The sequence below is a fragment of the Alnus glutinosa genome, chromosome 7 (assembly GCF_958979055.1).
Source record: "Alnus glutinosa chromosome 7, dhAlnGlut1.1, whole genome shotgun sequence".
Taxonomy (NCBI): domain Eukaryota; kingdom Viridiplantae; phylum Streptophyta; class Magnoliopsida; order Fagales; family Betulaceae; genus Alnus; species Alnus glutinosa.
This window is the reverse complement of record NC_084892.1, coordinates 30,445,692-30,472,500: the sequence shown is the minus strand read 5'-3', so window position 1 is coordinate 30,472,500 and position 26,809 is coordinate 30,445,692. Positions and strand designations below refer to the sequence as shown.

Here is a 26,809-nt window from a genome sequence, read left to right as displayed (position 1 = left end):
AGGTTTCTTTCTATTGGGACTCACTCTCGTCCTGCATCAGACGTGATAAAAGTTGTATCTTCAAGGTTTCTTTCTATTGGAACTCACACTTGCGTTTTACGTTGTACGTTAGTAATTCGAATTTTTGTGTACCGAAAATATGAAAATAATGATAACTTCATTAATAGGTATAATTGGAGACATCAAATAATTAACGTTTCTTTCTAAAATATCGTAAGTTTTTTTAATTATTGCATTTGGATTTCAAGTATGAGCAAAATGTTTCGTTTGGAACTGGCTCAATAGAACCTATAAATTTATTTGTACTTCAGTTTTAAAACATATGACTTTTTAAGTAAAAGGGGTTTATCCAATAATCACTTGTCTTCTCCAAATTACGGATCGGAAATGCTTATTACTTCTTATTACATTTTATAAAATGTCAATAACATTTATGTGGGCTACATTTTTCGGTATATGGTTATATCTTTTGTAATTTTTATGGTTTCAAAATTGTATTCTTTTGGTGCTAAACTTATAGAAACTTTAATGAAAAAGATAAATGGGTTACTTCACAAAATAGTATCGAATTATACGCCATTTTGTGATAAGGGTACTGAACTTACAAACGTCTTAAACTGGGGTATCCACATTTCCAAACGTCTCACTTAAGGGTTACTTTGTTAGGATTTGTTGTTAAATCTTGCTAAAATTCTCAAATACCCGTGTTTTTTTTTAAAAAAAAATAAATAAATTATAAAAATTTTCAAAGATTCCAGGCTTTGGTGTTTTTGTAAATTCTGGTAAATTCTGAATAACACCTAAATCCTTAACATTTTTTTTTCTTTTTTTTTTTTTCTAAAATTATGTGAGTATTTTGGGTACTCCGTTAGGATTTAATAGCAAATCCTAATGAAGTACCCTTAAGTAAGACGTTTGGAAACGTGGATACCCCAGTTTGCGACGTTTGCTAATTCAATATCTTTATCTTAAAACGACGTATAATTCGATACCCTTTTGTGATGTTATCTCAAGAAAAAAAAAAATTAAATTAATTAAGGGTTATCCATTAATTGGATATTTAAGAGTATGAAATTGCTTGTAATTAGGGATGACATTTCTTGTTTCTGTATCAGGTTTAGATCATGTTAATGTATGTACAACTCTAGTTCGATATACTTAATTAAATGGGTCAAACCCCTTTAACCTTGACCCTTTAAACTTGTAATGAATTCGTGTTGCGTTCTGAGGTCATGTCAAAAATTAATTGTTATTATTTCGCGTGTCGGGTTCGGGTTATCCCAAAACATAAGTATAAAGATTATATATGTCAACTTTAATTTGACTCATATAATTAAACAGGTGAAACTTTACAATTCTAAACTTTTAATTTCATGTTCATTAAAAAATGTCACCCGCATTATAATGATATTTTGGCACGTTTAAGTTCTTTGCCCTTGTGCGTGTCCCTTTCTCTCCTCACTACAGTTTGTGCGTAAGTGGAATGAGCGTGCGACGGAATGCAGCGAGTGAAGAAAAAATGAAAATTATAAAGAACCAGAAAGGGAGGTAGAGAGAGAGAGAAAAGAAGAAGAAGAAGAAGAAGAAGAAGAGGGGTTTACTGCTGATGAGAGAGTGGTCTGTATTGGCGCTAAATCCGTGGCGGAGGTCGTTGCCCGTCATTACCATAATTTTGGTTGAAATTGTTCCAACAGTTCACAGATGTTGTAATTGCATTTAAAGGTAAATTTATAATAAGCATAAAAATATTTAAAAGAAGGAAAAAGGTGGAGGCAAGTTAAGGGAAGACCGAGACGGAGATGAAGGGCGGGACTTCTTCTTATGGATATGCGGCGAAAAGGCGATGGAGAGGGCTGGCGATTGGGGTGCTGGGGCTCGTTATCCTCTCCATGCTGGTTCCTCTTGTCTTTTTGCTCGGCCTTCACAATGGCTTTCGCTCTGCGGGTAACTCCTCTTTCTAGTTTCTACTGTCTCTATGCTTTGCTTTGCTCAATCTGACCCTCTAACTTTTTGGTTTTGTTTAGATCTGTTTCTTGTATGTGTTTTTTGTTGTCGTTTCAGTTCAATTCTCTCTTTCCCCTCCCCCCCTTCTAATTAGGGCATGAGTCTCTCCATCTCTTCCTCCAATTGGCATCGGCTACTTCCCGTACGTTTGTTGGTCTCTTTCTATTGATTTGTCACAGGTCAATCGACATTAGCTGTGGCTCTTTGAATCTACTGCATTTCCTGATTTAATTTCTTCCGCCTCTTTTTCACCAATCTGATGGCAGCTTCGGGGATTTAGACTAACTTAACTGGCAAAACAATCCAGTCACAAATCTTCCTCCTTTTCTATTTATGGAAGAATCTATATTTTCGTTTATTCCTACGGTGGGAATCACTGCTTCTTAATCCCCGTCCTTGTGGTTGTTGTATATTTTCATTGACTCAGCATAGCATGCATCGTAACACCCAAACCAAAGAATGGTTCCTTTGTAAAGGTGCTTTAGTTCACTTGGAAACCAAGAACGATCACATCTTTGACACTTTCACAATCTTAATCTTCTTTCCTAATTACTTTGTTTTGTCTTTTGTTTTTGGCTCTAATCCATAAATGACATAGCGGCAGACTAAGGTAACTAATCAAAGAATTAGGAATACCCGGCAAGTGTAGGTGCTCGTATTGAGAAGCTACAACGAGACTTCCTTTGGGGAGGAATTGGTGATGAGTTCAAGTATCATTTGGAGAAATGGTCTAAAGTGTGCACTCCAGTTTCAGAAGGCGGGTTGGGTATTAGAAATCTGGTGGTGTTTAACAAGGCTCTATTAGGCAAATGGCTGTGGCGTTATGGGATTGAGAGGGAAGCTTGGTGGAGAATAGCGGTGGATTCCAAATTTGGAAGTTTATGGGGAGATTGGTGCTCCCTAGAGCCTACAGGTACTTTTGGGGTGGGGTTGTGGAAGAACATCAGGAAAGGGTGGAAGAAATTTGTAGGATTCTCTAGATTTGAGGTGGGAGGTGGGGCTAGAACAAAATTTTGGCATGATTTGTGGTGTGGGAACTCAACTCTTAAGGAAGCTTTTCCTGTTTTATTTGGAATTGCTCGTGCGAAGGATGCTTCAGTTGCGGATAATGTGGAGCTTGTGGGTGGCTTCAATCAGTGGAGCGTGTGCTTTTTTAGAGAAGCGCATGATTGGGAAGTGGATACCTTTGCTGCTTTTTTCCAGGTATTGCACTCGGTCAGTTTTAATAGAGGTAGTGAAGACAAATTGTGGTGGATCCCTTCCAAAAAGGGTTTGTTCAAGGTTGGGTCTTTCTTTAGCTCTCTGGCTTGCGATGTGAGAAGTCACTTTCCTTGAAAGAGTGTATGGCGGACTCAGGCTCCTCCGCAGGCGGCTTTTTTCGCGTGGTCTGCAGCTCTCGGCAAGATCCTAACGGTGGATAACCTCAGGAAGAGGCATGTCATTGTGGTGGATAGATGTTGCATGTGCAAGAGAAGCGGGGAATTAGTGGATCATCTTCTCCTTCACTGCGATGTTGCATACGCTATGTGGAGTGCTATTTTTTCTCGTTTTGGTCTGTCTTGGGTTATGCCTCTGAGAGTCCTTGGCTTGTTTGCGTGTTGGTGGAAGGCTGGTAGGCCGAGGAGTGCTGTTATTTGGAAGATGGTGCCGACATGCATTCTCTGGTGTGTTTGGAAAAAAAAGAAATGATAGGTGTTTTGAGGATTTGGAGAGATCCTCGGAGGATATTTTAGCTTCTTTTTTTCATACGTTGTATCTTTGGACGGTGGCTTTTGTGTCACCGTTGTCGTTTACCTTTGATGAATTTCTTGTTCGTTTTTCTCTTTCTAGCTAGGTACGTTCTCTTGTATACTGCCGGTGTATTGAGGGGCGCCTTATGCTTTTAATAAGACCAACTTATTACTTATCAAAAAAAATAAAAATTCCTCTAAATATCCAAATATATATATATATTTTATGTCATCTTCAACTTTATTGTTTTCTTCAAAGGAATCACCATTGTTATTTAATTCTGTGGTGATCGTGATGAGCTGCGATTGTGGTGGATATTCTTCCACTGGTATAGTAGTTGGAACCTATTAACAAAACTCCAGCTCAAGACTCACAGTCCCAGCTGAGTCTTGTGCGGCACAATCCAAGGCACAGTCCAATTTGGACTCTAGAGTAAAGAACTCTATTCATATCCGAAGTCCTAGAACTAAAGAGAGACTTAGTTTAGTTGTGTGATAGATAGATAGGAACTCATGTCAAAAGAGTCCTAATCCAACTATGAATAGGTAGAAGCCGTGTGGAATTTTATGTTTATCATGAACACTTGTAAACCTCTATATATATACCAATGAAGGCTCACCTTGATGAGCATGGTTTCAAGTTCAATAATTCCTAAGTTCTATCATGGTATCAGGGCCATATCAAAGACACACGTCTTGATCTATGGCCGAATCTAATTCTGCATCTTCCGCTACTTCAATGGCTTCTACCGCCAATCAACCCCATCCCCTAAACCCACAACCGTAGCCAATTGTGTTTACCGTCCCCAACATGAACCAAAACCTTCATATTAAACTTTCCAAAGGCAACTTCATGGCGTGGCGAACTTATATCCTCGCCTACATCAAAGGTCAGGACACCTATGGATTCCTTGATGGCTCGTCTCAGCCTCCTCTTCAAACTATTCCAAATCCATCTACTGACGCTGGCACTCCTGCAACTACTGTCAACCCAGAATACCTTGCTTGGATTCAAAGGGATCAGATGATTCTCAGTGTTCTCATCTCCACTCTCACCGACTCCTACGTTGTGCATGCAATTGGTTGTGCTACTTCCTTAGCTCTCTGGACAACTCTCATCACCATGTTTGCATCTCAAGCCTGTGCTTGAGTTTAGCAAATTTATTTTCAGCTTGCTATTGTTAAGGAAGGTAACAGTTCCATCACCGAATAATTTCAAACTATCAAGACCCTTAGTGATACTCTTGCAGCCGCTGGACAACCTCTCAATGATTTTGAGAGTGTTTCCTTCCTTTTCAAGGGCCTTGGATCAAACTATGATCTGTTTGTCACCTCTATCACAAATAGAGTTGATCCCCTTTCGATTGATGAACTCTATAGACATCTCCTTGCACATGAGATGCGACTGGAACATCAAATACCTGCCCTGGATGTTCATCCTACTGCCAACTTCACCTCTTGATCTTTTGTACCTAGAGGACGCGGATATCGTGGACATGGAGGACGTCCATACAATCAAGGCCGTGGATCTTTCTCTAGCAGCCGAGGCCGCGGCTCTTACTTCTCTTCTGATGCATCCTCTACTTCCAGACCTACATGCCAAGTCTGTGGCAAGGTTGGACACACTATCGCACGCTACTACCATCGACAGGATCTTTCTTTTACATACCAGCAACAACCGACTCCTCCGCAGGCCTATTATTCAACTCCTGTTCTGCCAGCAGAAGAAGTTTGGTACCCAGATACCGGGGCTACTCACCATCTCACCAATGATCTCTAGCATCTCAACTTAACGCATGAGGATTATCACGGACAGGATCAAATCCGAATAGGAGATGGAACAGGTTTGCCCATATCTCATATTGGTTTTGCTTCTTTAAATCTATCTCATTGTCAATTCATTCTTAAACAACTTCTTCGGGTTCCCTCCATTTGTAAAAATCTTCTTTCTGTTAAACAATCTGCCCTTGACAACTCTGTCTTTTTTGAATTTCACTCTTCTCATTTTGTTATTAAGGACTCTCAAACCAAGATCATCCTCCATCAAGGTTGACTTAGTGATGGTCTCTATCAACTTCTTCCTTCTCTTAGTTCTTCAATAAAACAAGCACTTGTCGGTGAAAGCACCTCTGCAGATTCATGACACAAGCACTTAGGCCATCCTGCTTTTTCGTACAGTTCAGAAAGTTCTTTCTCAATTTCAGCTTCCTGTTTTTCCAAATAAGGCTTCATCCCCTTGCTCTGCATGTGCACAAGCCAAGGGTCATCAGCAGCCATTTTATCCCTCTAGTTCTAAAATTTGTAGTCCTTTACATTTAATCTATTATGATGTATGGGTTCCTTCCCCAACAATTTCAATGAATGGAAATCGTTTTTATGTGTCTTTTATCAATGCCTTTAGTCACTATACATGGGTTTTTCCTATTCAAGCAAAATCGGATGTTATGCCCACTTTTCTTCAATTCCAAGTTATGGCTGAACGCTTGTTTAATTCTAAAATCATAAGTATTCAATCTAATTGAGGGGGTGAATATCGCAATCTTCACTCTTACTTTCAGTCCAAAGGCATCATTCATCGTATTTCTTGCCCTCATACACATCAACAAGGATGTGCTGAACGTAAACATAGACACTTAATTGACACAACTTTGGCATTGCTAGTCGAAAGTAATCTCCCTCAAAAATTCTGGGATGAAGCCTGTCTTTGTTACCTCATAAATCGTATGCCCACTCCATTGTTAAATAATAGTTCACCTTTTGAGAAATTGTTTAATAAGACTCCCGATTATACATTTCTCAAAGTGTTCGGCTGTGCTTCCTAATCTACGTCTATATAACTCTCATAAATTCTCTCATCATTCGAAAGAATGTGTTTTCCTTGGGTATAGCCAACATCACAAAGGCTATAAATGCCTTCACATCGAGCATGGCCGGATATACATCTCTCGAGATGTTATCTTTCACGAATCTTGTTTTCCCTATGCTGTCACTCCTACTGCATCTAGTCCTTCTCCTTCTGCTCCAGATACTAAGCTCCCTCCTATACTCTTTCCTGCATCTAATTTATCTTCCACTCAACCTCATGCATCTCCATCTTCAACACGTCTTTGCTCTTCTTCTTCCAGTCCATATATTTCTAATTCTGCAGTTCCACAACAACCTAGTTCTAGCTCCTATGAGGACACAGCTCCTGCTCGGGTACACCCCATGCTACCCGATCCATGCATAATATCATTCAGAGATGGCAGCTCATGGATGGCACTGTAAGATACCTTGCTCCTCAGGGTTTATTGGCACATTCTACTTCAGCACTTCAAGAACCAACTTGTTTCTCCAACGCAGTTACAGTTCTAGAATGGAGACAATCTATGCAAGTTGAATTCAATGCTTTTCTTCACAATAAGACATGGTCTCTTGTTCCTCAGCAGTCTTCTCAGAATATTGTTGGGTGTAAATGGGTATTTACACTTAAACGGAAAGCTGATGTATCCATAGAACGACACAAAGCACGCCTTGTTGCAAAAGGCTTTCACCAACAAGCCGGTGTGGATTATGGAGAAACCTATAGTCCGGTTGTCAAGCCTACAACAATCCGAACAGTTCTTTCTCTAGCCTATGCTGCTGGTTTGTCCATGAAGCAAATAGAATCCAAAATGCTTTTCTTCATGGTCTTTTATGAGGACGTTTTTATGGTACAGCCACCTGGTTTCATGAATCCCAACTTTCCTCATCATGTTTGTAAGCTTCAAAAGGTAATTTATTGCCTCAAATAGGCTCCCCGAGCCTGGTTTTGTCGGTTAAGTGATAAGTTGCTTCAGCTTGGATTTGTAGGGTCCAAGGCAGACTCTTCTCTTTTCATTTACTGCAACCAAACTGTCACCATGTTTTTACTTATATATGTCGATGACATAATAATCACAGCCCCAGACCAGTCTGCTATTACCGAGCTATTACAACTTCTAAATGTTGATTTTGTTGTCAAAGATTTGGGAGATCTTCATTATTTCCTTGGTGTCGAAGTTATAAAATTGGAATCTGGTCTCCTTCTCTTGCAAAGGAGATATATTTCAGACCTCTTGAAGAAAACAAACATGCATGAAGCAAAGCCTATCACTTCTCCTATGGCTTCTTCCTCAGTGCTTTCTACTTTTACAGGTGATCCAATGAAAGATTTGTCTCTCTACCAAAGCATGGTTGGCTCCTTACAATATATCTCTCTCACACGGCCTGACTTAAGCTTTGCTGTCAACTGAGTATGTTAGTTTGTGCATCGTCCTCTTGAACCACATTGGCAGGCCGTTAAAAGGATACTTCAATACTTGAAGCATACTCTTTCTCATGGACTTCTTCTTCACCGAAAGTCTTCCACCATTCTTCAAGCATACTCGGATGCTGACTGGGCTGGATGTCCAGATAATCGCCGTTCCACAGGTGCATATTGTGTGTTTCTCGAGTCTAACTTGGTGTTTTGGAGCTCATGTAAACAACTAACTGTCTCTCGGTCCTCAACTGAAGCTGAATATAAGGCTGTAGCAAACACCACAACAGAACTTCTCTAGATCCGTGCACTTCTTCAGGAACTTGGGATCAATCATTCCTCTACTCCAACACTTTGGTGTGTCCGTCAATCCAGTGTTCCATGTCCATACCAAGCATGTGGAAATCGATTTCCACTTTGTCAAAGATCGTGTTGTAGACAAGTCCTTGGTTCGGTTCGTTCCTAGTTCATATCAGATTGCTGATGCTCTCACTAAACCACTTGTCTCCCAAAGGTTCCAACAGTTGTGTTTTAAGCTCAACGTGCGATCTCCCCGTTGATCTTGCAGGAGGATAATAACGAAATTCCAGCACAAGACTCACAGTCCCAACATGAGTCTTGTGCGGCACAATCCAAGGCACAGTCTAATCTGGACTCTAGAGTAAAGAACTCTATTCCTATCCGAAGTCCTAGTACTAAAGAGAGACCTAATTTAGTTGTGTGATAGATAGATAGGAACTCATGTCAAAAGAGTCCTAATCCAACTATGAATAGGTAGAAGTCGTGTGTAATTTTATGTTTATCATGAACACTTGTAAACCTCTATATATATCAATGAAGGCTCACCTTGATGAGCACGGTTTCAAGTTCAATAATTCCTAAGTTCTATCAGAACCAATGGTTGTGGCTGCACATTGTTTCTCTAACGGCAACTCCACTTTTTCACCGTAACTAACATTCTCTTCATATACGGGCTTCCTATTCAGAGATTCATAAGTATGGTTACAAACAGGTTGAATGTATCTTACATCATCGTCAAGGAACTTGTCTAGTGTCTGCAATAGGTTTCCTTGTTAATCTAATGATAGCGTCATTTATGTTGCAGAACACTTGTTGCGTCTCTTGCTTTAACTCCAGGAATTCAGCCCTCGAGATACAGTGAGACTGAATGGGTTTGCTCACCAGTCGCATGAGATCGTCCAAGAGTTTCCGTATCATTTGCAATTGCTCATATAGTGCCTGTTGTGATCATGCCTTTGATCGTTTGATGTATCGCTGGTAGTCGGCTCCTGAAACAACCTCTCTCTCAAAAAAGACATCGTTATAGAAGTTGTTATTGTAGTATAAGTTGGCCATCAAATTCGGATAATGCCGGCTCGAATGCCCCATGAATTCGGCTCTCAAAAGAGCCCCTCTTCTACAAGCGGTGTTGTTGGAAAAGGTCGTCACTGTTGCGCTAATTGACCATAATCAGGATAAAGTCTGCTCTGATATCAACTGATGTAGTGGAAGACTAAGGTAACTAATCAAAGAGTAGCGTCTTTGATTTTATAAGGAGAAGCGTTTTCGTCTTCTACCCAAAAAAGATAAAACAAGCCCACAAATTAAAAGAAATATAAAACTTTGCAGAGTATTGGAGAGAGAATTCTCTAGTTTGATAATAATTCAATGGATTCTTTATTACATTGCAAACTCACCTATAAATAGTAGAGAAATACTTGTAGAGAAAGTAAACTATTCCTAGTAGTAAAAGTAAATCTAATCCTAGTAAGGAAAAGAAATAAATAAAGCAAATCTAAAGGAAATAAAGTCTTAATTGTAAATAAGAAAATAAAATAAAATAAAATCCTGGCTTGATGATCAAGTCTTTCCTTTTGGTACTTTCATTGTCTGAAAACAGGTAAACTTCTAATCAAACGGCACTACTCCAATATTATTTTTGACATTTTTTCTATTTTTCGTTTTCACCGAAAATATTAGTAAATTTCGTCCTACATCAAAAAACATTGTTTTGAGGTTTCAAACGGCTCTCGTCAGTCTGGGCTAGGATCAACTGTAGCTAGAGAGGCCACCGATCGAGGAGAGAGGGGTTCTGTCGCTGGAAATGGAATCAGCATGGCTTTGTCGGCAGAGGGTGGAGGTCTGATGTTGGCTCCTCCGGTAATTAGCTCGCAGTTGAATGTTGGATTGGGTAGTTTTGGGTTTGGTGTGGATTTAGTGACTCAAAGGCAGGAAGAAGGCAGTCTTGAGCTGGTAATCTTTTCCACAACAGAAGGTAAAGTGGGATTCGAATCAGAAGCATTTTCAGGGGGACCTCTAGTGGGGAAATGCCTCTGGGAAGGAACAGGTGACAAAATGGAGAGTGGGTCTTCTTTTAAAAGCATGGTGGCTGAGGAGGGTACTCATTTTTTGCTAGAGCATAATCCTGAAGGCCTCTTGCTGCAAGACAAGGTTAGGGATGGTGAGGGGAAGTTAGAGAGTTATGAGCCGATAGTTATTACTCCATTGGCAGTGGAAGGTGTAGATGGGCAGAGGGTGTCGCCTAGATGGGTGGTGGAAAGAATTAAGAGGTTTTATCCAATCATTGGGCTTTCTTGTGGTCGTTTTGAGGACAGATTGTTGGCTTTGTTTGAGGAGATTGAAGCGGCCAGAGACCTCTCTTTGGCAGAACCTATGACTAAGCTTTCGCCTGCTCAAGGGGTGAAAGGGCAGAGGGAATTAAATAGGCTGACCTGGTCTATTAATTATGAGAAGAAAGGGGTTCAGTCTGACAGAGGCAGGCATAAGGGTAGGGGACCATCTCGCTTTTATGATGCCTAAAATTTTGATGTGGAATGTTAGAGGGCTTAATGCGATCGAGAAAAGAGTGGAGATTAGAGGGCTTCTAAGGGTTTGGAAGGCGGATATTGTATGCTTGGTGGAGACAAAGATGGCAGTTATCTCAAGGGAGGTGGTGCGAAGTTTATGGGGTTGCTTTCATGTTGATTGGTGTTACTTGGGTGCCAATGGAGCGTCGGGTGGGATTTTGTTAATGTGGGATAGAAGGGTGGTGGAGAAAGTGGAAGAGTGTATTGGTAGATACACTGTTGCCTGTTCTTTGCGTAACACTGGAGATAACGTTGTTTGGGCATTTGGGGGGGTTTATGGTCCGAATGATGACAGGGAGAGGAGGGATTTGTGGGCTTAGTTAGCGGGATTGATGAGTTGGTGGGAGATGCCTTGGTGTATTGGGGGAGACTTTAATGTGGTTCGTTTTCCTAGTGAGAGATCTAGTGGTGTTGGCTTTTCTGCAGCTATGGAAGAGTTTTCTGACTTCATTTTCATGCATAATTTGGTGGACCTTCCCCTTGAAGATGGCCCGTTTACTTGGTCTAATGGTCAGGAAGATCAAATTTGGTCGAGAATAGATAGGTTCTTAATTTCTCCGGAGTGGGAGGATCGTTTTCCTGAAGTATCTCAGAGGAGGTTGACAGGACTTTGCTCCGATCATTTTCCTTTGTTATTGGATTGTGGGACAAATAGAGGAGGAAACAGGTATTTTAAGTTTGAAAACATGTGGCTGAAATACGAGGGTTTTGTTGAGCAGGTGAAAAAGTGGTGGATGTCTTATGAGTTTTTTGGTCTGCCTAGCTTCGTTTTGGCCAATAAACTGAAGGCCTTGAAGGCTGATTTGAAGAAATGGAATGAAGAAGTGTTTGGTGATATAGGGAAGAAAAAGAAATAATTATTGGAGGGTATTCGAGAGCTAGAGTTAATCGAAGAACGCCGTTGCCTAGAGGAGGATGAAAAAGTTCGAAGGGTAGATATGGCGAGAGAGATGGAGAAGACCCTTCTTTTTGAGGAAACGAGCTGGAGGCAAAAGTCTAGAGCTTTGTGGTTAAAGGAGGGGGATAAGAACACAAAATTCTTTCACAGGGTGGCCAACTCACACCGTAAATTCAACCAAGTGGACTCTTTGAATATTAACGGTATAATTTCCAGAAATCCTGCGGAGATTAAGGAGCACTTAGTTCATTTCTACAGTAATTTGTACTTAGAGAATTGCTCATGGCAGCCTAGGGTGGAGGGCCTATCTTTTTTATCCATTGATGCGGAGGAGAGCATTTGGCTAAAAAGAGCTTTTGAGGAGAAGGAGGTGTGGGATGTAATCAGGGATTTGAATGGAGACAAGGCGCCGGTTCTTGACGTATTTACTGTGGCTTTCTTTCAGAAGTGTTGGGATTTTTTAAAAACTAACATTATGGATGTTTTTGCAGAATTTCATGCTCGAGGCAAGTTTGAAAAGAGTTTGAATGCTACCTTTGTCTCTTTGATTCCTAAGAAGACTGGTGCCGTGGATGTCGGAGACTTTTTCCCTATTAGTTTGGTAGGGGGGATTTACAAGATTATTTCAAAGGTTCTTGCCAATAGATTTAAGTCCGTTGGGGGAAAAATGGAGGGATTGGATACGTTTTTGTATTTCTACGGTGAGATTCTCTATTCTTGTAAATGGAACCCCATCGGGTTTCTTTAGTAGCTCTCTTGGATTGCGACAAGGAGATCCTCTTTCTCCGTTGTTGTTTGTGGTGGTTATGGAGGCTTTGAGTCGGATGTTGACTGCCGCATTGGATCAGGGTAATTTGACAGGGTTCTCAGTGGGTTCCAGAGATTCTGAGGCCTTAGTTGTGAACCACCTGCTGTTCGCTGATGATACTTTGATTTTTTGTGGTGCTCAAGAAGAAAAAATTCGACATCTGAGATGTATCTTCTTATGCTTCGAGGCAGCTTCTGGTTTGAGAACTAGTTTAGGAAAATCAGAAATTGTTCCAATTGGTGGAGTAGAGGATGTCGAAAGGTTGGCTAATCTTCTTGGATGTAGGGTTGCCTCTTTGCCTATGACTTACTTGGGTTTGCCGTTGGGTGCTTCTTACAAGTCCAACTCTATTTGGAATGGTGTTATTGAAAAAATGGAAAGGAGGTTTTCGCTCACCAACATTCCTACTTATTACTTATCTTTGTTTCTATTCCAGTGAGGGTGGCTAATCGTCTTGATAAAATTCAAAAGGATTTTCTTTGGGGAGGTATTGGTGACGAGAAAAAATTCCATCTAGTGAATTGGAACAAGATTTGTACACCTTTGTATGCAGGTGGGTTGAGAGTTCACAATCTCATCTAGTTCAATTGAGCGCTCTTGGGTAAATGGTTATGGAGATATGGTAGGGAGAGAGAGGCTTTATGGCGTTTGATGATTGATGCCAAATTTCAGAGTCTAAAGGGTGGGTGTGTTGTGAACTCAATTGGGCAATTGGGGAAATAGGGCTATGATAATTGGGAAATTAGGGTTTCTGCAATTAGGGATTGCAATTGAGGAATTGGGGGTATTTTGTGATGAGGTGGCAGAGTATTCTAGAACTCTACATTTTAGCCTTATGGTTGTCGTTTTGCTTTTTGTTGTTTTGCTTTCCGTCATTTACGCTATTCTGTTTTGGTTATTCTCCTTAGGAAATATTCTGCAGTTGAGAGAATGGGTGAGCTGGCCATTTAGTTGGATCTAGCACCTGACTAGTAATTCTATAAATAGGAGGCGTCAGTGGTTAGTAGGGTAAGAAAGAAAATCCTTTAGTCCTTGCTTGTATCCAGGAGACCGAGCTTCTCTAAACGCTCTTTTAATACACTATTTCGTACTATTCAGTAAAAGTTTGAGTCAACTTTCCTTCCATAATCCTTAAAAATCCTTGCGCACTCTACATTTGGTATCAGAGCCCTCTCCATTCTTCCTCCTGCTCCCTCTTTCCTCATGGCCGACGGCACCCGTCTCCACCAACTTGCCGACTCCATCAAAGAATGTCAAGACGCCATTACCCGCCAACACACTCACAACACTTCTGTCCAAACTCAACTCACAGAGGTCACCGACATGCTCCGCACCCTGCTTGCTACTCGTCCGCCTCCCGACGTTCCTCCCTTGGGTGGTTTGGACGATCGTCGCCTCCATCACCCTGACCGACGGGATGATCAAGATGACCGGGATACTCGTCACCTCGTACGGGACAAAGAAGACCTCGATTTTCCTCCCGAGGATCGGCGCATTCAGGCTCGCACCCTCCACCTAGATTTTCCACGCTTTAATGGGGACAATCCGTCGGGCTGGTCTTATAAGGTCAATCAGTTCTTTGACTATTACCAGACGCCCTTGTATCAACGTGTTCGCATGGCTTCCTTCCACATGGAAGGCGAAGCCTTGGTCTGGTTCCAGGACGCCGATGAAGCCGGCCAGTTTCCAACGTGGGACGCCTTTTTACAGGCTCTTCTCACTCGTTTTGGGCCTGTTTATGACGACCCCATGGAGTCTCTTATGAAGCTCCGGCAAACCGCCACTGTCACAGAGTATATCACTCAGTTCGAGTCTCTGTCCAATCGTCTCCGCGGCGTTTCCGACAAGAATCGTCTGAGCTGTTTCCTCAGCGGGTTCAAGGACGACATTCGACTTCCCCTCCGAATGTTGAATCCGGTTACCTTGGCTGCTGCTTTTGGTTTGGCCAAGCTCCAGGAGGAATACCTCCTCAGCTCCCGCCGTTCTCTTCGCTCTCCGTCCCCGTCGTATTCCTACAGTAAGCAGCTACCGTGGGCTACTCCAGGGGGCTCTTCCTCTGCTCCTCCCTCTTCATTACCTTTGCAACGTTCTCCCTCTTCCGTCCCTATCCAGAAATTAACCCCGGCTCAGATAAAGGAACGCCGGGACAAGAGACTTTGCTATAACTGTGACGATAAGTGGAATCCTGCCCACAAATGTAAGTCCCCCAAGCTTTTTCTCATGCATGGGTGTGAAGTTTTTTCTGACGAAAAACTGGAGGAGGTTTTTTGTGATGATTCGGTGGATGGCGGCGACCCTCCGAGTGATCTTATTGTCACTGAGGTTTTGGAACCGGAGATTTCTCTCCATGTGATTACGGGCTCAGTTAACCCCAAAACCATGCGCCTGTATGGGATGCTTCGCACGTCCAAGGTGGTGGTCCTGTTAGATTCTGGCAGCACCCATAATTTCCTTGACTCAGCTGTATTGCGCAAGGTTCCTTTGCAGGTTACTTCTAATGTTCAGTTGCAGGTCCGAGTCGCTAATGGTGCAACTGTCGTGAGTGCTGGTTGCTGCTCTGCGGTTCCCCTTAAACTCTAGGGTCGGCTCTTTACCGTGGATTTTTACCTCCTGCCATTGGGTGGTTGTGACGCCGTTTTGGGCGTTACTTGGTTACGCACCTTGGGTCCTGTTTTATGGGACTTCCACTTATTGACTATGGCTTTTGGTCAAGACACCTCTCGGACGATTCTTCAGGGGTTGACTCCCTCGGGTTTCTCTTTGGAAGATGGCACTCGCTTCCTTCAATCTTCCCCTGCTCGCAACAAGGGTTTTTTCCTTCAACTGGGTCCTCCACGCCCTTCGGTGTCCGCTTCTGCTCTGGATGACTCCAGCCTTGCACCTCTCCAGGATCTTCTTGGGTCCTTTGAGTCCGTTTTTTATGAGCCTAAAGGTCTGCCACCTCCCCGGTCCCATGACCACCAGATTATTCTTCAGGATCCTCATCCTATCAGTGTTCGGCCATATCGCTATCCGTATTTTCAGAAGACGGAAATTGAGAAAATTGTGAAGGAACTTCTGGGTTCCGGGGTCATCTAACCTAGTCTTAGTCCCTTCTCTTCTCCGGTCTTACTGGTGAGGAAGGCTGATGGGAGTTGGCGTTTATGAGTGGACTACCGGGCTTTGAACCAAGCTACAGTCAAAGATAGGTACCCGATCCCCGTAATTGACGAACTTCTTGATGAATTATTTGGGGCTCAAGTTTTCTCCAAGTTAGACCTCCGCTCGGGGTACCACTAGATCCGCGTTCGTCCTAAAGATGTGCCGAAGACCGCCTTCCGCACCCATGAGGGTCATTACGAATTCCTCGTAATGCCCTTCGGGTTGATGAATGCTCCTTCCACTTTTCAGGGGCTTATGAATGATCTCTTCAGGCCGTTTCTTCGTCGTTTTGTGCTTGTTTTCTTCGACGACATTTTAGTTTATAGCCCCAATTTCTCTGACCATTTGCTTCACTTACAGCAGGTCTTGGAGGTCCTTCAGTCCAACCAGCTCTATGCTAAACGCTCCAAATGCCAGTTCGGGGTCCCTGAGATCGCTTACCTCGGCCATCTCATTTCTTCCCAGGGTGTTCGTGCAGATCCGTCCAAGCTGGCTTCTATGGATAATTGGCCGACTCCTCACAACATTAAATCCTTACGAGGATTTTTGGGCCTCACCGGTTATTACCGGAAATTTATTCAGGATTTCGGTTCTCTTGCAACTCCCTTAACGGCTCTTTTACGAAAGAATGCCTTCTCTTGGGCTCCAGCTGCTACCGAGGCTTTCCTTCGCCTCAAAGCTGCTATTACCAGCCCTCCGGTTTTGCGCCTTCCGGATTTTACTCAGGAGTTTCTCATTGAATGCGACACTAGTGGCTTGGGTCTCGGCGCTGTGTTGATGCAGGACAATCACCCCATTGCCTTCTTTAATCAGGCCCTGAAGGGACGTGCATTGCTGCTGTCCACTTATGACAAAGAACTTCTCTCCCTTGTGTCTGCTGTCCAAAAATGGCGTCCTTACTTATTGGGCCGCCCCTTTAAGGTTCGAACCGATCAGCAAGCTTTAAAGTACCTCTTGGAGCAACGGGTTGACACTGTCCCTCAACAACATTGGATCTCCAAGCTCATGGGGTATGATTTTGTCATCGAGTATAAAAAGGGTACTGAAAACAGGGCTGCTGATGCTTTATCTCGGCAATTTGATGCTCCTGCTCCTGATCTCTCCATCTCCCTCATTTCCTTCCCCACCCTGACTTGGGTGGAGGACTTACAAGCATCTTATGCTCAGGACTCGGAGACTCAGTCCACTCTGCTCAACCTCCAGCAGAATCTCCCTGGCCCAAAAGGATTTTCCCTACAACGAGGGTTGTTGCTTAAAAAGGGTCGCCTTTGGTTAATACAGCATTCTCCCTTCCAACTGCAGGTTCTGGACATTCGGACCCGTCAGCAGGCCATTCTGGCTACCACAAAACCTTGGCACGCGCTAAGTCTAATTTTATTTGGAAGGGAATGCGGCAGGTTATCAAAAAATTTGTCCGGGATTGTGCTGTCTGTCAGGTTTCTAAACCTGAATCCATTCATCCTCTAGGCCTCTTGCAACCTCTTCCTATTCCCAGTCGAGTATGGTCCGATATCTCGATGGATTTTATTGAGGGGTTGCCTTCTTCTCACGGTTTTATGGTGGTCGTCGACCGTTTCACAAAGTACGGGCACTTTATCGCCCTCGCTCATCCTTACACCGCTTCTAAAGTGGCCCAGTTGTTTTTGGCCAACGTTCTCAAGCTCCATGGCATGCCCACCACCATTGTCTCCGACAGAGACCGGGTATTCACTAGCTCCTTTTGGCAGGAGCTGTTCCGGCTGCAAGGAGTTTCCTTGGCGTTTAGCTCTGCTTATCACCCGCAGTCGGATGGACAGACGAAGGCTTTGAACAAGTGCGTAGAAACCTACCTCAGGTGCTACTCGGCTTCTACACCAAAAAATTGGAGCTCTTGGCTTCCTTTGGCTGAATGGTGGTATAACACCAACCACCATTCCTCCACTGGTCTCACTCCCTTTGAAGCTGTCTACGGCTACCCCCCTCCCCCTCTTCTGTCCTATGTTCCGGGGACTTCTGCTAACTTGGATGTGGATGATCTTCTTAAGGATCGTGCACTACTATTAGCCTCCTCAAAGAAAATCTCCACAAAGCTCGCAACAAAATGAAGGTTCAGGCTGATAAACATAGAACAGAGAGGGAATTTCTGGTGGGTGATTGGGTGTACCTGTGTCTGCAGCCTTACCGCCATAAGTCCTTGGCTTCTCGGAAGAATTTGAAACTCTCCCCTCGGTTCTTTGGCCCTTTCCAGATTCTTCAATGCATTGGGTCTGTTGCTTACAAATTGGACCTTCCGGAGGCCGCTCGGCTTCACCCGGTGTTCCATGTGTCGTGTTTGAAGAAGCAGCTCGGTCAGCACTCGGTTCCCATGCCCACTCTCCCTCTGATTGACTCGAATGGTGAGCTCTGCCCGGAACCAGAATCCATTCTGGACAAGCGTACCGTCAAGTCTCGTGGCCACTCTGTTACTAAATTCTTGGTCCATTGGTCCGGTACCCTGCCAGAAGAGGACACTTGGGAGAAGGCTTGGAAATTGTGGGCTCAATACCCGCACCTTGAGGACAAGGTGCTTTCAGAAGGGGGCATTGTTGTGGACTCAATTGGGCAATTGGGGAAATAGGGCTATGATAATTGGGAAATTAGGGTTTCTACAATTAGGGATTGCAATTGAGGAATTGGGGGTATTTTGTGATGAGGTGGCAGAGTATTCTAGAACTCTGCATTTTAGCCTTATGATTGTCGTTTTGCTTTCTGTTGTTTTGCTTTCCGTCATTTACGCTATTTTGTTTTGGTTATTCGCCTTAGGAAATATTCTGCAGTTGAGAGAATGGGTGAGCTGGCCATTTAGTTGGATCTAGTACCTGACTGGTAATTCTATAAATAGGAGGCGTCAGTGGTCAGTAGGGTAAGAAAGAAAATCCTTTAGTCCTTGCTTGTATCCAGGAGACCAAGCTTCTCTAAATGCTCTTTTAATACACTATTTCGTACTATTCAGTAAAAGTCTGAGTCAACTTTCCTTCCATATTCCTTAAAAATCCTTGCGCACTCTACAGGGTGGTGCTCGAAAGAGGTTTCGGGTTCTTTTGGAGTGGGTGTATGTAAACATATAAGGAGGGGGTGGGAGAAATTCTGCAATTTTGTTCGTTTTGAAGTGGGAAGTGGATCTAATATTAGTTTTTGGCAAGACTGGTGGTGTGGGGATAGTTCCTTAAAGCAATGTTTTCCAGCTCTTTTTTGTATAGTAAGGAACAAAGACGCGTTGGTGGCGGATAATTTGGTGGTCCATAATGGTGTAATTCAGTGGAATGTTCTTTTCACGCGACAAATCCAGGATTGGGAGATGGATATGGTCCTTTCTTTCTTCGACCGATTATATTCCACTTCGACTCATCATGGAGAGGGTGACAGATTAGTGTGGAATCCCTCTAAAAAAGGTTTATTTGAGGTGAGATCCTTTTACGAAGAGCTCATTAGGAAAGATGGCCCATCTCTTCCATTTTTTCCTTGGAAGAATATTTGGCTTGTTAAGGCTCCAACAAGGGTGGCTTTCTTCGTATGGTCAGCAGTTTTGGGCAAGATATTGACGCATGATAACTTGCATAAGAGGAATGTAATAGTAATGGAGTGGTGTTGTTTATGCAAGAAGAGTGGAAAGTCTATTGATCACTTGTTGCTTCACTGCGAGGTCTCCCGGGCTCTTTGGAGCTACGTTCTTATTTTATTTGGGGTTGAGTGGGTTATGCCACGAACGGTGTTGGAGTTATTGAATAGTTGGGGGGCGGCAATTGGGAGTGGTCATGCTAAAGAGGCTTGGCGGTTAGCTCCTTTATGCTTGCTGTGGTGTATTTGGAGGGAGCGGAATGCTCGTCTGTTTGAAGATGTCAAGACACCTATGGTGGAGTTACGGAAGCGGTTACTCAATACTTTATATTTTTGGATAGCGCCATATCATAGTTTGAGTGTCTTTACTTTTGTAGATTTTTTTATTTTATTTTCTGTTCGACCATTTTAGGGGCTCTCTTGTATACTTCCCGTGTATAAGGGTTGCGCCCCTTTGCGCTTTTCAATAAATTGCTTTTACTTATCAAAAAAAAATTATGGTTATATATGAGGAGATGAAGATCACAGGGTTGAGGAATTATTTTGATCTGCTGCAATTGTTATTTATAGATGTGAATTTAGTTATTTCTTTAGGCTTGTTTTCATGATTACACTCTTTCTTTACTCCTCTTTCATCACATGAGCACATTTTTCCCATTTATATAAACTTTTTAACACTATTAATTTAGCATCTGCTGCAGGTTATGTTTCTGAACAACAAGGTTCAGCTTCTGTAAGTATTTTAATATTTTTGTGAATTTTGTATATCTTTTGGTGCTTCAATTTTGTGTTGATTTTGACTCTCTCTCTCTTGATTGCAATTAGGATGGTTTGAGAGGATATGACCCATACGAAGTCAGAAATGCTTGGAATGAATCTGAGGTAATGCATTTTATTCTGGCCATTAGGCTATACTAGCAGTTTTGTGCAGAATTTGATGATGTACTAGTTCATACCAAGAAACTTGCTTATGAAAATTTCAATTTCATACTTTTGTCCTCCAACGCTCCAAAATTAAAGAAACTTCTACATGTATATACATACACATATTGTTTTCTTATATGAATATTGAGGACTAGTCCTGTTATGACCCATGCTTTGATTTTTTACAGGGAGATCAATCAAGCCATGTAGAAAAGCTTATTGGAAAATTGGGACCAACTCTTCCAAAGGTTCATGCATAATGCTCTGATGGTCAATACTTAACTTTTTGACTGTTAAATCATTGAAAGTGGTATTATTGCGTGTTTCATGGTTGTAAATGGTGTTGATAATGGTTACACAATTGTCAGATAAAAACCTTGTAGTTGAATCATTAGATAGCAAATGGTGGACTTTTCCTTTTACTCATTGTGTGATACACTAATCTAAAATATTTGAATTTGTTTAATTTTGTTTCCTTATAATTAACTGACTGTACCCATTTTTTCACAAAGATGAGTTTTGCTTGTAATGTCATTAGCCATGGAACAATAGCATTGGTCCTGAAAGCTTCTAATTAATTTTGGGATATACTTTGGTCTGTGATGAATGCAGAATTGACTTGCAGAAGTAAATGAAACAGAAAAGTATTTTTGTCTATATGAACCACACTCATTCAATGTATGCTAGGAAGCAACTGCTGAGGCTGAGAGGGACTTGTAGTCACTGCTAGAATTATTCTTAATTTTGATTTTATTTTATTTTTTTGGGTTGGGGGGGGATGTTCCTGTGATGAGTGACATAAAGTGAGTCTCTTTCTTGACTTTCATATTTGGTTAGCATTTAAAGCCCATGGACATATGCAGAGTAATTATGTCTTTTGTTTTTCTTTTTCCTGTTATATATTTAAGGTGTTAACTAATTTTTAACTAGTGTCTTGCAGTTCATTTACTTAAAAGAAAAAGAAGCACATTCGTTTCGATCCCTAGAATGTTGACATATAAGCTTATTGACCTATAAGTGCTGTAATGTGTGCTAATAAAATCATGCTTGACCTTCTCTTTGTCATCTTGTGTTATGTGTGTCAGGATGTTCTTAGAAACTTGTCCAACAAAGCAAAGAATAAAACCATCGCTAGAAGTTCCATGCACAATAGTCAACCAAAAGAAGGTTTTGTTGGCCTCCGCATCTTTAAAGTTTGCTCATATAATCATTCCTGCCTTGTCAAAAGATTTCCATTTTTTTTTTTTTTTTTTTTTACTTTTTATTGTAAATTATTTGCAGGTTTTCCAGTGCCTCCACATAGTATTATGCCATCACCTCCCAATACAAATGTAAGTCCGCATCACTCTTTTGCTGTAGACGACTCGTTTACATGCTAATCAATTTCTGGTGCTTGTAGAGCTTAATTGATTGGTTTGAAATTCTGTGACAGAATCATAAAGTTGGTGCTGCAATTGAAGCCCCCTTATATATGAAAGATGTTGATGAAATTGGAAAATTATGTGAGTTTAAATTTGGTAGTTATTGCCTTTGGCGTCAAGAACACGTAGAAGAAATGAAAGATTTTACGGTGAAGAAATTGAAGGACCAATTATTTGTGGCTAGAGCATACTATCCTAGTATTGCAAAACTTCCTAGACAGGACAAGTTGTCTCGTGAGCTGAAGCTAAATATTCAAGAAGTGGAGCGTGTTCTTAGTGAAAGCACTACAGATGCCGATCTTCCACCACAGTAAGTGATGGCAACCTTTCAATGATTACCCTATTTTCCAGCAATAAGTGCCACCAATAAAGTCATGATCATTGCTTTGGCATGGTAAGAAGAATAATAATCACTATCAGGAACATTGATGAATGTCATATCTATCTATTCAAACTTGTAAGATGCATTAATCATTTTTCTTTCTTCTGGCACATTTTTTTTTTTTTTTTGCTTTTTTTTTTCTTTTCTTTTCTTTTTGGAATTCTAGTAGTTTCGGACTATTTAGAAAACCTTTTTGTTGGCATTTATTCTTCTACGTGTTCTACATTCTAATATTACTAGACCTGCTTCTGCCAGTGCTTTTTGTTCATGTGCTATTCTTAACCCTAATCGTGTTCTTTTGAGCTTCATTTATTCTTTTCCTTTTTTCTTTCTGGTTCTCCTTGAACCTTTTATTACGTACTGTTTGGTCATTTCAAATGGTAAAACCATTTTAGTCGGCTCTAAGCTATTCAAATCCCTTTCAAACCTATTGCTGACAATTTCATGCAGCTCTTGAGCATATTGTGGAAGTAATATTACTAAATCTGCTTCTTGTAAAGCTCAAGTTTTGGTCAAGCTGCTATGACATTAACAAATAAAAACTCTGACAGTTACATATGGGAATTAAAAATACTTGTCTGATAATCTGTAGACAGAAACTTTTATTCATCAAAAAAAAAAAAAACTGTAGACAGAAACTTCTGTTTGAAACCTTGTTTCTTCTAGCGCTATGGATGAGGACAGTTGGACCTTTTAGATAAGCATCCCTACAACTTTGAGATGAGCATGGGGTAAAACATCTGGTCAATACAGTAACTTGTTAGGAGTGTTAGCAGACAGTGGTCAAGTTGCCGCTATTCTCATCATTTGTTTCTGCAGGTGCTATGGATTTATATTATAATAAATTTCATGTGACTTGTTCAACACTCTAAGAACAAAATTGTTTCATTAGGATTGCTAAGAAGTTACGGAGGATGGAAGCTGCAATAGCCAAAGCCAAATCATTTTCTGTGGAGTGTAATAACGTTGACAAAAAATTGAGACAAATATATGATATGGCAGAGGACGAAGCTAACTTCCACATGAAACAGAGTGCCTTCCTCTACCAACTTGCAGTCCAGACTATGCCGAAGAGTCTTCACTGCCTGTCAATGAGACTGACAGTGGAATATTTCAGATCTCCTCCCAACAATATGGAGCTCTCTGTGGCTGAAAAATATATAGATCCTACACTGCACCACTTTGTCATATTCTCTAATAATGTGCTTGCATCATCAGTAGCAATCAACTCAACTGTTATGCATGCAAAAGTATGTTTCAAACATTCTATTAGTCATGCTTGACTTTTTAAGTTTTCAATACTTCTACTGGAAACGCTGATTGATTATCCCGTTATGTTTCAGGAAAGCGTGAATCAGGTTTTTCATGTGCTTACAGATGGACAGAATTACTTTGCAATGAAACTATGGTTTCTGAGAAATACTTTCAGAGAAGCCACAGTTCAAGTCTTAAACATTGAACGCCTTAAGCTGGACAACCATCGTAAGGCAGCTCTGTTGCATCTTTCCCTGCCTGAGGAGTTTCGTGTTTCCTTTCCCAATGTTGATAGTCCACCTACAGCCTCTATTAGAACAGAATACATTTCTATTTTTTCTCACTCGCACTATCTTCTCCCTGACATATTCCGGAATTTAAAGAAAGTTGTAGTTCTCGATGATGATGTTGTCGTGCAGCAAGACTTGTCAGAACTATGGAACATCGACATGAGAGGGAAAGTTAATGGCGCTGTGCAGTTATGCTCATTGAGGTTTGGTCAACTGAAGAAATATTTGGGTGAGAACAGTAATGATAAAAATTCTTGTGCTTGGATGTCTGGATTGAATGTAATTGATCTGGTCAGGTGGAGGGAGCTAGATCTTACTGAAACTTACCAAAGGTTGGCACAGCAGGTGAGTAATGTTGAGTTTTACCTAACATATGTTGCTGGTTTATATGGGAATTATCGGTGGTTTGACAATGTTATAATATGGCTGAGAAAAACATAAATAAGTTTTAGAAAAACAACACTGGGCCTCACTTTTGTGTAATTGGTGTTAATCGCTTGACTCCACTCCTCTCTTTCAAAGGTCGGGCTTGATTGTGCTGCAATAAATTAGGCAAAAGCATCTGTTCATTCAGTATTATTTCTGCATATTCTATTTCTCAGTTATGTTGAGCCTTTCAGTTGTTATGGTTGTAACTAATCGCAATTACAGTGAGTAAAGCTTAATATATCGTGTGCCATGTAAATTTTCTGACTCTTTGCCTTGGTATTAAACATGAACTGCAGCTAACCGTACATGAGGGATCAAATGAAGCTGTTGCATTGCGTGCAAGCTTGCTCAGCTTTGAGGACCTAGTTTTTCCTATTGATGGTGCTTGGGCTCTGTCAGGATTAGGACATGACTATGGCATTGAAATCCAAGCCATTTCAAAAGCTGCAGTTTTGCACTATAATGGTAACATGAAACCTTGGCTTGAGCTTGGAATTCCAAAATATAGACTTCACTGGAAGAAATTTTTGAACCGAGAAGATCAGTTCTTGAGTGAGTGCAATGTAAATTCATAGTGAGCTGATGCTGCAAATTGAATGCTTCAAACTCCGGGAAATATAAGGGGATCAAGAAGTGAGGATTTCCATTTCCTGGGTGCTGAGAAATTGTCATGCGAGCTAGGTTTTCCAGAGTATTGGGTTGCAAGGAAGAGATGGCCATGATGAGTTTCATGATAAAATAGTTCATTTTTTTTTTTGGTAAAGAAGAGTATTTATCCACTTTCTGGCAAAGCAGAGAGATTTAGTTCACTCTTGACTGCTGCAGTTGCTATTCATGGTCATTTGAGGTATGAATTACCGATAGATGGACTATGCGGGGAATGATATGGAGAGCTTTATTCTGTGCTTCTTAGCTTGTTGACGCAAATGAGTGGATGGAGAAAGCCAAAACGAATAGTCTGTACGCAATAAGGATGTTATTGATGATTCTTGCCGGGGGATTTAGACGGTCATTCATGTTGTAAATGATTGTTGGCTAGGAAAGCAAGTAGTGTTAGGTCTTTACGTGTTAACTCTTCTTTAGAGGTCTTTATCTGATTTGATCATATTTTTTATTAGATCATGAGAATATTAATGGACTGGAATTTTCTTTGCAATGTGTTGTGACTAATTATACCTTCGTTTGTTTTGACGAAAAATATTTTCTGTCGAAAAATGTATTCGGTGAAAAGCTTTTTCTTGAAAAGTGATTTTTTTGAAAATAATATCTGGCGTTTGACACGTATATATATATATATATATATATATATATATATATATATATATATATATATATATATATATATATATATATATATATATATATATATATATATATTTATATATTTTCATTCAATCATATCAATCTATAAAAATTAATTTTTATTCACAACATAATATTAAAAAAACATTAATCTAAAAATTTGAGTTCTAGCGAAATTATGCCGGTGTGTCGGGACCCCGTTGAGACCGGCTGAAAACACAAGCACATGCCCACATGACGTCTCAGCCGGGTATTGGCAAAGTCCGACCAGTCTCAATGATTTCCCAGTTGGGTCCTAGCGATGTCTCGAACAGGTCCTGAAGAAGTCCTGCTCAGATCTCGACAACGTCCTGTTAAAGTCTCGGTGGGTCCCAGCCATGGCCTGGTGAATTCTTCACGGGTGTCGGCGATTGTAACGTCCAAGATATTAATTAGGAAAAAATATAGATATCCCTATCAAACTACCACTCAATTGTCAATGTCCTTCCCCTCTCTCCTTCCCCAAACTACCAATTGTGTCAATATCTTCCGCCCTCAAACTTCCAAAAAATGTCAATGTATCTCTCAAGTCCAACAAAAAAAACAAAATTACCATAAAATTTTTTGAATAAGACAAAAATGTCCTTATAAATTTGAAAAAAAAAACCTAAAACTAAAAATAAATAAAAAAAAAAACTAAAAATATATATATTTTTTAAAAAAAACTTTTAATAAAATAAAATAAACAAAAACGAAATTAAAGAAATTATCGAAAAACGAAAAAAAAAACAAAACAAAACAAACTAATTTTTCTTTTTTAAAAAAAATAGTTATTATTATTATTATTATTATTTTGTTTTATTTTTTGTATAAATTTTTGTTATTTTATATTTTTTTAATAATTTTTTTTTTTAATTTTAATAATTTTATGAAGGGTATCTTTGTCATTAGGGAGAACATTGACATTTTTTGGTAGTTTAAAATGGGACATTGATACAATTAGTAGTTTGGATGGGACATTGACAATGACGTTGGTAGTTTGAAGGGGTTATGTGTAATTTTCCCTATTAATTAAGTGCTAAAAACATAAATTAGACTAAGAAGTAAATAATTAGGTAAAGTGTGCAAAAAGAACACTTAGAAAACATTTAGGATTGGGTTTCTAGGTTAAGTGTCCGAACAGGTCATGCAGTAGAGTCGTGTCCGCTGGCGTGTCCTAATGACTTGTAGATGAGTTGGTCAGTAGATTCATTTCTTGGCATGTGTCCGGACGGGCTTGGCAGAAAGTTGCATTTTTCAGTACATGTCTAGACAACCCACTAACGTGTCCAAACAGGCCTAGGTAGAAATTGGTTGAATGAGTTTTTCAACTCATTTTCTCCTATTTTCTCCCATTTTTCCAAAAAAAAAAAAAACTGTCTTCTCTCTCTTAGGGTTTGCCTATAAACCCTAGATTATAGCATTTTGAAACTTCCAAACTCAAATCCGACATCGAAAACGTGATCATCGAGGTAGAATCACCGTTTTCACCGATCGATTTTAGGTA

The 26,809-nt window shown here is 40.7% G+C and overlaps 1 protein-coding gene across 3 annotated transcripts; it reads left to right on the top strand.

Moving 5' to 3' along the window:
- The first annotated feature begins 1,460 nt into the window (after positions 1-1,460).
- On the top strand, positions 1,461-25,138 carry LOC133872433 (probable galacturonosyltransferase 7). 3 transcript variants are annotated; one of them, XM_062309938.1, is made up of 11 exons: positions 1,860-1,944; positions 9,098-9,510; positions 19,984-20,015; positions 20,108-20,164; positions 20,395-20,476; positions 21,292-21,373; positions 21,488-21,537; positions 21,639-21,937; positions 22,902-23,259; positions 23,353-23,898; positions 24,279-25,138. In XM_062309938.1, exons 5-11 carry the CDS (start codon positions 20,459-20,461, stop codon positions 24,555-24,557), a joined length of 1,632 nt encoding a protein of 543 aa, XP_062165922.1. In that variant the 5' UTR covers positions 1,860-1,944; positions 9,098-9,510; positions 19,984-20,015; positions 20,108-20,164; positions 20,395-20,458; the 3' UTR covers positions 24,558-25,138. The 3 variants fall into 3 exon arrangements, with proteins under 3 accessions (XP_062165920.1, XP_062165921.1, XP_062165922.1); XM_062309936.1 differs by lacking the exon at positions 9,098-9,510 and having other exon boundaries at positions 1,461-1,944; positions 20,395-20,454; XM_062309937.1 differs by lacking the exons at positions 9,098-9,510; positions 19,984-20,015 and having other exon boundaries at positions 1,814-1,944; positions 20,395-20,454.
- The last annotated feature ends 1,671 nt before the right edge of the window (positions 25,139-26,809 follow it).